Raw genomic sequence first — 14815 nt, 5'->3', positions numbered from 1 at the left:
CAAGGCTTCCTGAGCCTTTCTGATAAATCTACACTGGGAAGTGGGTTGGGGGGGGCACAGGAACTTCCAACTTTTAAATTCACCTGTTTTTTAAAAAGAAGGTGGGGTATAAATCACTGTAATACTGAAATAAGTGGGGCCTCAACCCCAAAGTAAATGCTTTAAACCCTCTTCCTCCCCACACAGCTCACTGGTTGGCCAACAGACTTGCCCAGATTGTGTTGGGTTCTGCTTGTTTTCGGTGTCTGTGGCTCACATCACAGAGAAGACATTAATGAGCATATGTGAGTTGATACCCCATTTAACCCCAAGATTCCTTACGCTGACTTCATAAATGAGGGTATAGAGTACGACAGGCAGAACAGGCTGCCTGGGGTGACACCTGTCTGATCTTCCTCCAGTATGACCATGCGCTCTCTTCCCCCAGGCTACAGCCTGACCCCAGCACTACAGCCTTACCTACAGCACTGTTCTCACCCCAGGCTACAGCCTTAGAACTGCATGTCTACATTGTCAGCCACCCTGATTTCGATCCCCCCACTTCCCATCCATTCTGTGCTTCAACCACTAAGCCATATCATTATGCCATTCACTCACTCAATACTCTACCCAGCTTCCTACTGCCCAGAGTGTGAAGCTCAGGCCCCTCTGCCTGGCTTTCCTGACGTTGGCTAGGTTCACCATCCAGCTCTTCCTGCTCCTTCCCAATGCACACCCCGCCCTGGCACTCTGGCCGTATTGCTGGCTCTTTATGTTTCCTTCCTCTTCTTGACTAATTTCTATTGAGCTTTCAAGGTCTGGTTGGTGTTCTACTTCCTCCATGGCGCCATCCTTGACTTATTGGGCCATATGGATCATGCCATTCTTTGGAGCCAGGTTTGACCTTCGGGCTTTGGTGCTTCACCCCTGCCCTATAGGTGTTTCACAGAGTTTCATAATGGACTTGTGACATTTTTAATTTAAAGAAATTATGAATTATTTCATATCCCAAAAGGAGCATCAAAAGTTACTAAAACAAAACAAAACAAACAAAACACAAAAGCCCACCTATGTATCATTACATTGGCGACACCCGGTGAAAGGCCAGTAGAAGTTCTGGGCCAAGGTCACCAGCTTCATCTCTTGTGGCAACATTTCTGTACTCCCTTTCCTCCCATCCTTCTCTCCATCACCCTATTCTCCCCATTATCTGTGGCAAACATAGCTAATTGATCATAACACTTTCCCTATAAGTTTTAATACAGCCTCAGAATCCTTCTTAACATAGTGCTCCACAAAGTCAGGACCAACTAGTCAGAGTTGGCACTTGATGGTACACTTCTTTGCCCCTCTAACCTTAAAGGAAGGCATGGATGAGGCAGAGGCCTGGCCTTGGGCACCTCCAAGCTTCACAGGACAGTCTTTCATCGGCAAGTTCACCAAGTCTCATAGCCTTTGGTGCCAGTTTTGGAGGAGGTCACATACCTTACAGGGCGGTCCATCCTCTGATCAGATAACTCCGTGTCCTGGAATTTGTCCCTTAAGGCACAGCTATCTGTCTTCCTGAAACATCCACTCTCTGTAGCTACTCAGAATATGTCTACAGTGGTCTAACACGGCTGTGTAAGAGAGGGGCACCAAGAACATAGGTTGTTAACCTGGGTGTTAAGGTGTTTGTGGAGGCTGAGGTGGTCTGGTGGTGTCAGCCTGTCTGCAGAAGGGGTTTGGACCTGAGGAGAGAGGCCTAGATGCCTGGACCGTGGGCGGCCCCACGGGAATCAGCAGGGCTTGGAAGGAGGTTTCAAATCTACCTTGTTAACCCCCCACAGCTCCGCTCAACAGGGCACTGCCCTGGGAACTGTGCTAAGGTCAGAGCAGTGGAAAGGAGGACAAAGAGTTGGAAGGCTCATCCACTGGGCAGGTGTGGTAGTAAGGGGATTTGAGGGCTGATGGATTCACCTGGCTGTATTACCAGGTGAGCAAGAAGAGCTCAGGGTTGTGAGTTAGGACACCTGGACATTTGTCCAGACTCCTGTTCTCTGGACAGGTCCTTGGACAAGCTGTGGTTTCCTCATCCATAAAGGGAGGGGTTTGAAATATAAAAAAAAAAGAGCTCTTCCAATTTGAAGTTTTCAGAATCTAAACTCTCTTTAGAATTCTTAGCAAAGTTTTCTGGTCCAAGACTGGTCTTTCTCAGATGCCACCAGCTCAATAGCAAAAAGGAACAGAGAAAGGTCAGCCTTCCTCTTTCCTCTTCCTTTGACAAGTCAGATGGCCCTGCTGACTGCAGGGGCTGCCTGGTCCATTTCTCTCCTCCCGGGACCTCTTACCTGGGCTCCTTTGGATGTCCTGTACACAGGGCTGGAGGGATCTAGGCCACTGAGATTTGGGGAGAAGCTGCTTTCTGATTGGGTGGCGTCTCTGGTCCTCAACTCCAGGCGTTGGACTTCTCCCTAAACACAAACCCTTTCAATTCCTTTAGCCCTCCAGTCCATCTTCTTGCTGACTTTCTGTAAATTCCCTCTTCATTTCCTAACCTTATGCCTGGTGCATGCGTTCCAGTGGAGGAAGGGGGAGGGAAAAGACAGATGCTCTCTGTGGCCTTCCTGACAAAAGATGGCCCTTCCCTAAACTCCCCAGGGAATCCTGGCTCTGGCTGCCTTGGTTCCCTGACCTGGTTTGATCAGGCAGGTCTCCTTTAAAGGGCCAGAGCCGGGGACTGTCTAGCAGTGGCTTTCTCGACCTCCTTCAGGCACTGCCATCCAGTCACTCCTCTCGTTAGAATTCCCGCTCCAGCATTTGCCTTTAAGGCAATCGTCTAAATGTTGTCTCCTCAGGAGGCCAATTTGCCTTCCAACCTTAGTAAACTCTCTCAGTTCCCCATGTAGGCAGGGCACAGGCTGGGGAGCAGTACTGCCATCTGCATCTTGATGGAAATTTCTGTACAGCCCAATGCTAGATGCCGTCTTTCTCGTTCTGTGGAAATTTCCAGACCTTTCCTCCTTCTGACTTCTGCGGGGGACTCACCATGGGACACTCTCAGAGCAAGAAAGGCATGACCTACCTAACACCCTCCTCCAGAAAGGACTCTGAGCTCTCTATATGAGCAAAACCAGCCTTCCCAAGTCCCATGAGGCCATGGGGTCAGGTAGGCTGGAGTTTGGGGAGGGGGCCCCAATCAAAACAGGTTTTGTTTGGCTTTGTGTTATGATGGGTCAAGCATGTCTCTGCCACCTTGGGATTGTGCACCCTTGTCCCCTCCCCCGACACCCTCCACTCTGTGACAAGGTGTGAGGTCGCCTATCCAGGTTCAGAAACAGAATCTCACATTGCAGAAATTAGCTACACCTGAGTAGACAAACTCCCCACTGACGTCAACCTCCCCACCCTCTGTGCCAGGTGTTTTGGAACTGCCAAAGAGGGGTCCTGGTCACGGAGGGCCTTCAAAAGAAGAAAAGCAAACAAAGGTGGGGGTGGGAGAGGAACCTGGTGGGCTCCACATTCCAGGGACAGGTGCAGAACTGACTGTAGACCAGTTCCCTGCACAGGGAGCCCTCCCTTGGTGTTGCAAGCTCAGGGCCCATGGCTGTCTGTCTGCTGATGACACTTTTTCTTGTTTCCCAGCTGGCTGGTCTCTTGGGTCAGCCTGAATGGCCATTGCTTGCCCTCTTGCCTCTACTGGGGGCTCCTGAAAATCTTGTGATTCTTTCACTCCAGCCCCCTCAGCATCTGTACCAGAAGTAACAGGGGGATGCTGCCCATGCAAAGCACGTAACCAATTTGAGAGACAGGAAATGATTATTCCCGAGGAACCATCCAGGAAGTTCACAGGCCATTCTGTGAGCCAAATAGCACTGTGGTGCTTAGCAGTGTCATGAGCGCCAGTCACACGCTCTAGACATAGGGTGCAGCAATCAGGCGCCCTCCTAGAAAGTGGAAACCAGCGTGGAATCTTGTCTCTGCAGGTCCTTTCGAAGACCGTGGCTCAGACGCCAAAACTCTCTGAGAGATCCGTCTGTACCCTCAGATCGGTTCCTTGGAGGCTCGGTCAATCTGAATGCACTTAGAACTAGGTTGGCGATGCTCATGGCTCTCCCCAACTCTATACCTTCAGCATCATAGAGGGAGGAGGTTACACTGACCACTAGGAGCGAAACTTGGAGAAATCAAATTCTCTCAGAGGAAGAGGCCAGCGTTCATAGGAGTAAATGCAAGCTGGGCTAAAAGCTCTTTAAAGAGCTAATTCCTTGATTTCATCTGTTCCAGCAACCTGTGCAGCTGTGGGGATGGGCTGGGGCTCCTAACGACCAATTCACAGAGTTTAAGAAGGACTTATCTGGCAAGACCCTTGCCTCCTGCCTTGGGACATCGGAAGCACGGGAAGTTTCCCTGCGGATTCACTTACTTTCTCTGAATGGAAAAATGTAGGAAAAGGCAGGCAAGTTAAAAATAATCTCACATAGAAATGAAAGCTTTTAAACTTGCCAGATGACACTGAGATTGATTGAGGAGAAATTATAGCCACCCTGAAACCACCAACCCCTAGCTGGCTTGAGATTGTAGCTGTCCCCAGTCCCTTGCAACCTTCAGGACCCAGAAAACCAAAGACTCCTAAAAGAAGCACGAGGGTTTGATGTAGCCACAGATGCAGGCCAGGAAGATGGAGTATCTCAATGGGCAGATCTCGAGGGCTGACCAGAGGAAGAACCCCTGAGAGGGGAGAGTGACAGGGAGGAGACGGTGAAGGACAAGGCACAGCTGAGCGACGCTGGTCCCCCAGCTTGCATCCACACACGATACCATGTGGAGCGTTTTGGTAAACTGACCAAATGGCTAACTGGGTAAGCTCTGGGGAAAGCTGTGAAGGCAACAATGGCATGTTTTGGGTACATTTCATCTCTGTATTCTTAACTTTTTAAAAAGAGTTTTTAGAGAAAGGAGGAGGGAGGGAGAAAGAGAAATATCAATGTGCAAGAGAAACCTCGATCAATTGCCTCTCACACGCCCTCAATGGGGGACCTGGCCTGAAGCCCAGGCACATGTCCTGACTGGGACTCAAATTGGCGACCTTTCAGTTTGCAGGACGATGCTCAACCCACCGAGCCACACCAGTCAGAGCTGTTCTTAACTTTTTGCCACTTCAGTGAGGTCACCTCCTCATTCCTCTGTAGGAACTCAGGGACACAGGATCACAGAAACTTGGAATTGGAAGAGAAAGTCTATAGTGGTTAGCTGGTCTATCCTGACTCAAGGCAAGCACCCCCAACGGGCTTCCGGTTCCTGCTCCTGCACTGCCAGAGTGGGGAACTCAGGGTTGCCCCGAACAGCTATTTCTCAGGCATCGTTCATGGTTAAAAAGCACCCTTTCCACTGGTTCAGAGTCTGCCTGCTTGTCTCTTCCTCCTACTGGGTCCTGTTCCACATTCTGAAGCAACTTTGAATAAGTTGACTTATTCTTCCATATCTGTTACCTTTTCTCCAGTCCCAGCTCCAGTCATTTCTCCTCTTCTCCAGCCAGGGGTGTCCAACCTGTGTCCCATGGGCCACATGTGTCCCAGGATAGCTATGAACACATAACTGTAAAATTTACTTAAAACATGGGATTTTTTTTGTGATTATGTGTCACAATGTATTTAATGTGTGGCCCGAGACCACTCTTCTTACAGTGTTGGACGTCAAAAGGTTGGTCACCCCTGCAAGCCAAAGACAGCACCTTCATTATCGTTCCTGATGGGACGAGGGGCCCCAGACCCTATTCACCCAGCTTGGCCTCATCTCAATATACCTTCCCCTGCCAAAGGCTCTCTTAAACTGTGCTCCCCATTTTTTCCTCTACTCTCCCCCTTTTTTCATTCAACCTATTCTCAGAAATGATTCCTTTAACCTAAGATGCAAATGACTAATCATGCTTACTGTGTTACCTTCCCAGAACTGTTTATATTTTAACAGGTTCAAAGCCTTCAACGGAAGGGAGGCTGGGAGTGTTTGGGCAGCACACGGTGGCCAGGTAGAAGACAGGAGAAGGCAGGCATAGAGGTTTCCAGGACCCTCAAAATCATGCCCGATACTTACCCTGAACAGAAGACCAACCCGACCAGGTAATTTGCTCAGAGTAATGAAACTGGTGCTGTTAACTTATGTGGTTCAGGTAAATCTGTGGTGTGATCCTCATCTTCCCCTCAGGTGAGACTTCTCACCTGGTCAGGAAAATCCTCATAAAATGAATTCCTTGAAGGCAGGAACTGGTCTGAATCTTTCCTGGATGGTTGTCAAGTGGGGATCTGAGTAACACATTAATAGTTCCTCATACAATGCCTCCTGGATGAATGAGGGAAAGAGGTCAGGCCACAAGGCAGAGTTTCTAGGAGCTTGGCTCATGGAAGCGGGCAAGTGCCTTTGAGCTGCCGATGCAGGGTCCCATTAATCATGGGATAACGAGACTAGGCAGAAGTTTGGGGCCACGAGTTATCAGAAGCTATATCTGATTTACCAAGCAAGAGATTGACAACAATTAAAGAATAATATAAGCACACATGGAGATTCCATTTTGGTTCCCATCCCAAAGATATTGTGGAATGAAAAATATGGTTTTTGAACTAAAATATTTGACTTATCTGTTGAATTGAAGAAAAGACAGGTTACTGCTGGGATCTGGATCAGTGGTCTGGAGGACAAAATGGAAGAAATATCTCAGAGCAGAGCAACAATACAAGTGGAAAAAACTGTGAAGGAGGTGAAGGACTTGGAGCAGAGATCAAGGAGAACTGACATTAGGCTTTCCAGAGCTTGAAAAAGGAAGAGTGGGAGGAAAAGCAAAAATCGAACCAACATTAGAACAAAAGCTGCCGAGCTGAGGAAAGACGTGAGTTTGCAGATGAAAAGGAGGTCTTGATGAGGAAAGACACACATGTAGGCTTAACCTTATCAAATCCCTGAACTCCAGAGATAAGGAGAAAATCTTCACCTTCTAGAAAGAAAGAACAGGTTGTTTACAAAAAGGAAAGGATGAGATTGACAGGAGATTTTTTATCTGCAACACTTGGAAACTGGAAAAGGAAGGCACCAGAACTACTGAAGGCTACAGCCCCAGGGCCCCACCCTCAGCCAACTGTCATTCGCTTATCAGGAGAAAGGAACTGTGGACAGGCAAACAGTCGGAGAACACGTCACCTGTGTTCTGTCATATGTTATTTAAAGAAAATACTCAAGGAAGGGTCCCGAACAGGTAATTAATGTATAAGAACAAAGATCACAAACCAGGGGGAGCTGATGAACAGAGAAAACAGTGATAAAAAGTAACATGCCTGGTCTAAACAGGAAACTCCAAATGGACAATGATAGACCTTCTGGGAATGTGTAATACAAGGGTTAATTAGTAATTCTTGTAAAACAAAAAGAGGCAAATTGCAAGGGAAAGATTAAAAATGATAAAAATGATCTCAGCAAAATCTAGGGGTGGGAAATACAAGAGAAATGAGTGTTAGGAATGGGGGCCCTGGGGAGGAGAACAGTGAAAATAGTTTAAAGGTTTTTGTTCCTCAGGGTGAAGAAGGAGCAATAGACAAATGGGGTATCTCTTCAGGGTAAACTATTTGGCATCTCGTTTTTTTTTTTAAAGATTTTATCTACTTATTTTTAGAGGGGAAGAGAGGGAGAAAGAGATGGAGAGAAACATCAATGTGTGGTTGCCTCTCATATGCCCCCCACTGGGGACCTGGCCCCCAACCCAGTCATGTGCCCTGACTGGGAATCAAACTGGTGACCCTCTGGTTTGTAGGCTGGCACTTAATCCACTGAGCCACACCAGCCAGGGCTGGCATCTTGTTTTTTATATAATAATAGAGAAATATACTTTTGATTATGAGCACTGGGGAAGGGGCAATAACCACTAAAGGAATGAAATAAAATAGGAGACCTACCAAATCAACACAGGGAAGAAGAAAAAAAGAATAGCAATTAACATACTAAAACGAGAAAAATGAGAACAGTAAGGAAAAATAAAAGCAGTAACAAAAAATAAATAGTGATGTTCTCCAGGTCCATCCATGCTGCAGCAAAAGGTAAGAGCTCCTTCTTTCTCACAGTTGTGTGTTCTCCACTGTGCAAATGTACCACAGCTTTTTTATCTACTCACCTAGTGATGGGCACTGAGGCCTGGAGAATATTATGCTAAGTGAAATAAGCCAGTCAGTAAAAGACAAATACCACATGATCTCACTGATATGTGGAGATATGTGGATCTCACTGATATTTAATCTACAAAATTAACTAATGAACTGAATGGAAACAGAAAGGTAGATACATGGAACAGACTGACAGCTGTTGGAGGGGAGCAGGGGCCTGGATGAAAGATGGTGAAGGGATTAGACAAAGAACATTGGTTCATGACCCACGGCCACGGACAGTGATAGAGGGATGACTGAGAGAGGGGAGGGAATGGGGCTGAGGGGAGGTGGGCAAAGGGGAAAAAGCAGGGACAACTATAATAGCACAAACAACAAAAAATAAATTAAAAAGAAATACAAATAAAGTGGAAGAAATAAAACAAGCATATTCATTGCTACACTGAATATGAAAAGGTTAAATTATCTTATTAAATGACAGAAAAACCAAGATCAAGTTAAATACAAAACACTGCTCTATGTTACTAGCAAGAAACCCAGTTAAAAGAAAATGATCAAGTTAAAAGGAGATGATAATGATTAAAAAAAGGGATAGGAAAATGTCAGAAAAAAGTAGGTGTGGCAACATTAAAGATGGATAAGCTGAAATGAGGTTAAAAGCACTAATGAGGATAAAACTGGGCAGTTGTAACAGTAAAAAGTAGAATCTCTGAAGAATCAATGATGATCAATAGGCATCAAATGGTATAGCTGCTACATACATGAGAGAGTTTTTTAGAAAAACAAAAGAGTTGAATAAAACTGTACAATTACAGTCCTACCTCAGTACTCGTTGGCTTCAGAACTCATCAAAGCCTGTAGCTGTTGCATTTTGGTGGGAAACAATGTTTCAGTCCTCAGCGCTTACTTGGGACTCATCACACCTGCTGGAACTCGTACGAGTCATGATGCTGCCCAGCTGTCATCGTGAGTTCCGGAATGAACGAACAATGAGTACTGAGGTACAGTGCAATATTAATAAACCCTTTTTGAAATTAAAGTCCCACAGACAAATAAATAAGCACATAGAGTTAAATGATGCAATGAATAAATCAATTTAATATGTCTTTCTTTCAAATAAAAATTTTGCATTTTATATGTCCAAAATAAATCAAGTAATTGGCTACAAAGAAAAATTTATAAAATTTTCAAATAGAGATTTTACAGGCCATATTCTCTGCTTATCATCCAATAAAGCTAGAGATAGGAAGTCTAAAAATATCAAAAGATCCTAAGTGCTGGAAATTAAGAAACGCATTCTTAAACAATCCTTGGATCAAAGAGAAACGAAAACTAAAATTACAAACTATTTAAAAACTGATAAAAGTAGAGTATCTTATTCCAAAACCTCTAGTACACAGCTAAAGATGGACTCAGGGGAAAATTAATAGCCTGAAATGTCATTGTCACTAAAGAAAGATCTAAAATGAAGAAATTTCACATCAGTTTTATAAACATTTGGGAAAAAACCATTTAAATAAACCACACAAAAACAGAAAAAATCAATAAAATAGAAAAAACAAACCAAAACAAGTAGAAATGACAAATTAATTTCAACTGCTTCTTTGACAAAGCCAGTAAAATGGATGAATCTCTCACAATCCTGACGAAGGAGAAGCGAGAGCAAATTTGCACCAGATCGGAAAGTTCAAAGGAGACAGAGCCACGGACACAGGAGAGACTGAATTGTCGTCAGAACATCAGGAGTAACTCTACACACATTTTTACAACGAAAGAAAATGGATCATTTCCAGGAAACAAACTCCCGAGTTTGACCAAGGAGTAGGAAACCTGACTTTGTCAATTATCAGAGAAGTGATTGGAAAGATGATTCAAGATCGATGATTTAAAAATGCAGCAGGATGGCACTGTTCCACGCTGACAGAACTCTTCAGTGTAGGAGAGAGGATTAAAGTGGGAGAGGGACAGGGTGAGGCCAGAGGGAGGAGAGATGAGAGGGTTTGGGTTGGGGACAGTAGAAAGGGGTTCCATGATAGAAAGAGAGTTTAAGACAGGGTCTCCTCTAAAGCCCTGTTCTCCCCAGTCCTACCCTTACAGTCCTTCTCTCTTTAATGACTGCTGATTAATGTTTAAATACGTGTGTTCAGTTACTCCGGTGGTTTGGGGTGATAGTGGAAAGTGTCTGGTGGCCTGCTCCTGTTGGTGGTGTAAATCTGTAAGTTTAAGGCTCCTGCCTCTACTCAGTGGGCAGGAGGAGGGGTGGGTGGGCAGCGAGACAGGGAAGTGCTGGTGAAGGTGGGACAAGATCGCTGCAGGGAGCTCTCCTGTCCCATGAGACTATTTGGGCTACTTCAGAGGACACCTGGGCATCTGCCCATGGACTGTGGGCAGGGTGACCTGCATTGGGCAGACTTCTTAGAAGGGTGGGGATTTTCATTTGTGCCCCACCCTCATCCATGCCCAGGACAGACAGATACAGCCTCTGCCCACCAGCCTGGCTTCATGAGATTTGCTCTGTCTCCAGAAAGAACTTGTTTGAGTACATTTGGGAAATGCCATCAATTTTCTGCAGCTTAGCCCCAAAAGTGTTTTTAAAAAACATTTCATCCCTCCTGTCCGATTTCTCTTGGCAAATGCATTCAGTGATTAACACTACTTCATCCAGGTATTTCTTTCTCATATCAGCCTAGTAGGTATTTTTTCTCTACTTATACATGAATATCTGGCCATCTCGATACTAGTATATTATAGAATTTCTGGGGCCTGTGGTTTTAACAGACTTGCTGGACATATTTTTTTTCTGACTAACTTAGCTTTTATCCATTTGTCTTCAAGTGAGTTTGGTAGCTTGCAATACAGTTTTAACTTTTCATTCCTAGGGGGCGTTAAAGTGAAGGGGAAGAGATAATGATGTCCAAGTGAGATGAAAAAATTTTCATATCCAACTAGTTCTTCTCTCTTGGAAATCCAATAAAAGACAATTCCCATCCAATTCAATTGTTGGATGGAGCTTCTCAAGGGCTTTATGGAAAGGAGAGATGATTTTGTGTTATCTTTGGTTTGGTTATCTCTTGTTAGAATACCTTAGCGGGATTGTCTTTAGCTCAAGTAGTCATTTTGTCATGGCAGATACTAGAATACTGTAGGGGTCTTCCCTTCCATTTTGGGTAATTGATCCCTGGCTGGAAGCCTGGGAGGGAACTGAAGTCCTCCTGTTCCTATTGAGGCAGCATGAGTCACAGGACGGGGGGACAACCTGGCCGGCACACTCCCTTCCAACTCCAAGAGTCTGTGAGTCTCCCTGCTCTTCCTGCTGGCCAGGGCTCCTGGTTTTCTGAAGGGGCGTGGCTTTTATTTTATTCCCATGGTGGTGAGCCAACTGGCAGAGGGGGACACAGAGGGAGGAGATGGAGGATGGTGAGCTTCAGACGTGGTTCCCAGACATCTGTGTGGAGAGGGTATAGTTTAAAACTAGTGCACACCACTGGGTCTCTCCATTCTCTGAGAGCCTTATGGCACGTCTTCCTGAGTATGGTCATACTAATCTCATTTTCTTGTGTCCCCTCTGTTTCCTAAGAATCTTCACACTGTCACCCAGCAGGTAAATGGCTTTGTGGCTTTGTCTGTTGTACACAGAACCTGGCATATCCTTTGGGCCTGTTGACAGCTCATCAACTCCTAACCATCATTATGTTGATTACCTGTATCATGCACAGGCCAGCTATTGCTTATAGGCCAGACCTAGCTGGCTGCCTGTTTAGTCAAGTCTTTTTGGGACACAACCACAGTCATTCATTTAAATACCCTCTAAGGCTATATTTTTTGCTACAATAACAGAATTAGGTATTTGCAAAAGAGACTGCATGGCTTCCAGAGCCAAAAATATTTACTATATGACCCTTTCCAGAAAAAGTTTGTTAACTCCTGAGCTATATATAACTAAAGAATGAATGCAAACTAATGACTATATGGATTCAGAAGCCACATCACAAAATTTGTGGATAATTGTTCTTCTAGAGTCAAGGGCAACCATTTAAATATCATACATCTCATAGAGCCTCCCAGTACCTACAAGCAAGTGATAAAATGGAATAAACTTCCCTGGCTATTTATAAATGAGCTCAGGCACTTTCCTCCCTTCAGTTGCTGGGTTGAGCTACACTGAGGAATGCTTATCCTTCATAATAAAAGTCACATATAGGATTCTAATTAATTAATTTCTTTCTGCTATCGAAAATAATCTTGCTTATTACTCTGACCACTAAATGCTCAAGACTCCCTATCTAGACACTTCCAGTGCCCTGGTTGCCCCTATTTTGACTTTAAAACTTTATCAGTGTGAAATTCCTCTTTCATGTAAAGCCGTGTACATCCCAGCCACCAGCTCTGTGCACTGTGGTGCCTTCAATGGTTTGCACATGTCCCCTGAATTTTCACCCACTGTGGGTCTGCCTAGGGACATTCAGCAAATTCAGTTTTGAAGCATCTATTATTTAGTTAAGCATGCCAACAGGATTATCTCTTATTCACTTTCCCAAAAGACTAAAAAAAATAACATTCTTGTTTTAAGTCGATGACATTTAAAACATTATGCCTTGCTTCTGACTTCAGTAAGCTCATGAGCAACTTCCTCTAATGTCATGTGATGGATAGTTAAGGTGATTTGGACAGAGAGAGAAAGCCAGCATCAGGAAAGAGAGTTTTAGATGGGTTTGGTTCCACGCAGGTGCAAGGAGGGGCAAAGAAGGAGGGAGCTGCAGCTGATTGAGACCACAGAGAACAGACAAAGGTCCAGGCAAAGAGCATCTCTGCCTGGAACTTGACTAGTCACCGCTGGGGGACTTCTCTTCTTCGTTGCTTTTCACTGTCAGGTAATAGATGCGGTTGGCCTCTGGGTAGGTGACTTTGCTGAGGGGCAGCTTGTAGATGGCAGGGTTGTTGGTTGTCAGGAGCAGGAAGATGAGGGTGGAGAGGCAGAAGGCCCAGGTACCCAGTGGCACGCCAATCTGGAAACAAAAGCCCTGGGGTCTGAAAATGTTCCTAGGTTCCCGGGACCCTGGGGGAGAGGGATGTGGTAGGGGCTGAGGATGGGGACCGTCCCTCAGAGATAGCATTGGTTCCTGGGCTCATAAGGATGGATGAGTTGGTCTAGGAATTTGCAGTGTCATCATTGGATACAACTGTAATCTTTTAATGACGGAGCTGGAAATTGGCCTGGGAATAGATGACCTCCAATATCTAGCTAAATGTAAGTACTTCTCTCTCTCTTCCTTGTTCTCCAATGCTGATTGTAGCACATGCGCACACACAGCACGCATGCATCAGAGGCACATGTAGCTAATTGCCAGTCCTTCTCTGGACAAACCCTGGGTAAATCTTGACAAAGGCACTGTGCAGAGTATCAGCTACGATAACCCCCTCAGGATTCTTCCACAAGACTCCAAACACCCCGAAGCCCTGACTAGGGATGGGCACAGTGTTCAGAAGAGTCCAGACTTACCACTGCCAGTATGTTGGCGAGGGCTGCTCCCATGTATGCACAGAACAGAGCTGCAGGGGAGCAAGGGTCATCGAGTCAGTTTCCCAGGGTCCACCCCCAACCCTCTCCAAGAGCAGAGATCCCAGCCTGTCCCCAGCAGCCTCAGTGTCCACACCATATCCTGACATGGGGCACGTGTGAGTGGCATTATTAGTTATCTTTGCAGGTAGGTGTGGCCCATCTCTTGCCAGACTGGGCATTCTCAGAGAGTAAAGCCTAGAGTAAACCCAGAGAGTAAAGCTCACATATCCTTTTATCCCCTCCCACTACCATGGTGGCCTTACATAGAGTCAGGGGTCATTAACCATCTTTTGCTTGTCCACACTGACCTTGGGGATGGTCTAGCACAGGCTGGATGACTGGATGATTACCTGTCTGGGGGGTGATGGTCAGACTACATGAGCTCCAGATATGGCTGCTCCTGCCTAAAATTCTGGGTGACCATGATGCTGTTGGACCCTCACCAAGTCCCATCAGAGCTGGACCTTATTGGGTCTCTGAGCTCATCCCTAGGAGCCAGACATCTGGGCTCAACCATGGGATATGGGCATCCAGGTCAGATAGGGGAGCTCCGCACACCCCTGGGTATCTGGACAAGCTCCTCTGCCCCTGCCCTTTGCTTTCTGTTTCTCTGTCCAGAACGTCTTCTCCCTGTCTGCCCATACAAATCCCACCCTGAAGGTGTTGCCATGAACCTCAGCCTCCCTTGGAAACCTCCCCAGATGGTTCCAGCAACAGTAGGCCTCCGAAGGCCAAAGGCAGTTATAGTTTGAACCTCAAAATATCTGGCCCTTTGACTTAATAAACATTCACTGAGCCCACTGTCTCCATGTCTACCCTTGTGCTGGCTGCTGAGGGATATACATGGAAGTCACTTAGAGCCTGTGTTGGGTGCAGGTTGTGGCTGATTTCTCTTCTGACACAGCATTCTCTCTCTTTACTCTATGGAATTCGAGCTTCCATAGGGCTAGGTCTTATTTTTCTTAGACCTCAGTGCTCCCATGTACACCATCTCACCAGATCTTTCCAATGATCTTCTTAGACATCACAACCCTAATTGCAGAGACCGTGTCTTCCTGAGGATGTGGTCACTGTGTGTCTGCCACGCCTCACCTAGGGCCCGGCACTCACTGGTGCCCTACAGATCGCTGGGGAATGAAGGGTTATCGAGAGC

General features: G+C 45.9%; 1 protein-coding gene across 9 annotated transcripts in view; it reads right to left on the bottom strand.

The window, feature by feature from the left end:
* The window catches only part of LOC119063668 (urea transporter 2), a 395692-nt gene that overhangs the window by 18088 nt on the left and 362789 nt on the right, over positions 1-14815 (bottom strand). For 6 of the 9 annotated variants that reach the window (XR_008391443.1, XM_053664407.1, XM_053664409.1 and 3 more), the window contains 2 exons: positions 13603-13652; positions 12934-13108 (listed from right to left, as the gene is read on the bottom strand). Coding sequence is in view for 5 of the 9 variants with exons in the window: in XM_053664407.1 (XP_053520382.1) it covers positions 12934-13108; positions 13603-13652 (225 nt within the window). In the remaining 4 variants the exon portion in view is untranslated. Of the gene's footprint in view, positions 1-2309; positions 3027-5450; positions 5546-12933; positions 13109-13602; positions 13653-14815 lie in introns of those variants that run through there. The other 3 variants (XM_053664412.1, XM_037165112.2, XM_053664411.1) reach the window with 3 other exon arrangements.

This window comes from Artibeus jamaicensis, unplaced genomic scaffold (assembly GCF_021234435.1).
Source record: "Artibeus jamaicensis isolate MK-2021 breed Jamaican fruit bat unplaced genomic scaffold, CSHL_Jam_final contig_354, whole genome shotgun sequence".
Taxonomy (NCBI): Eukaryota; Metazoa; Chordata; class Mammalia; order Chiroptera; family Phyllostomidae; genus Artibeus; species Artibeus jamaicensis.
Note: the sequence above shows the minus strand (reverse complement) of the source record. Positions and strands in the feature narration are given on the sequence as shown.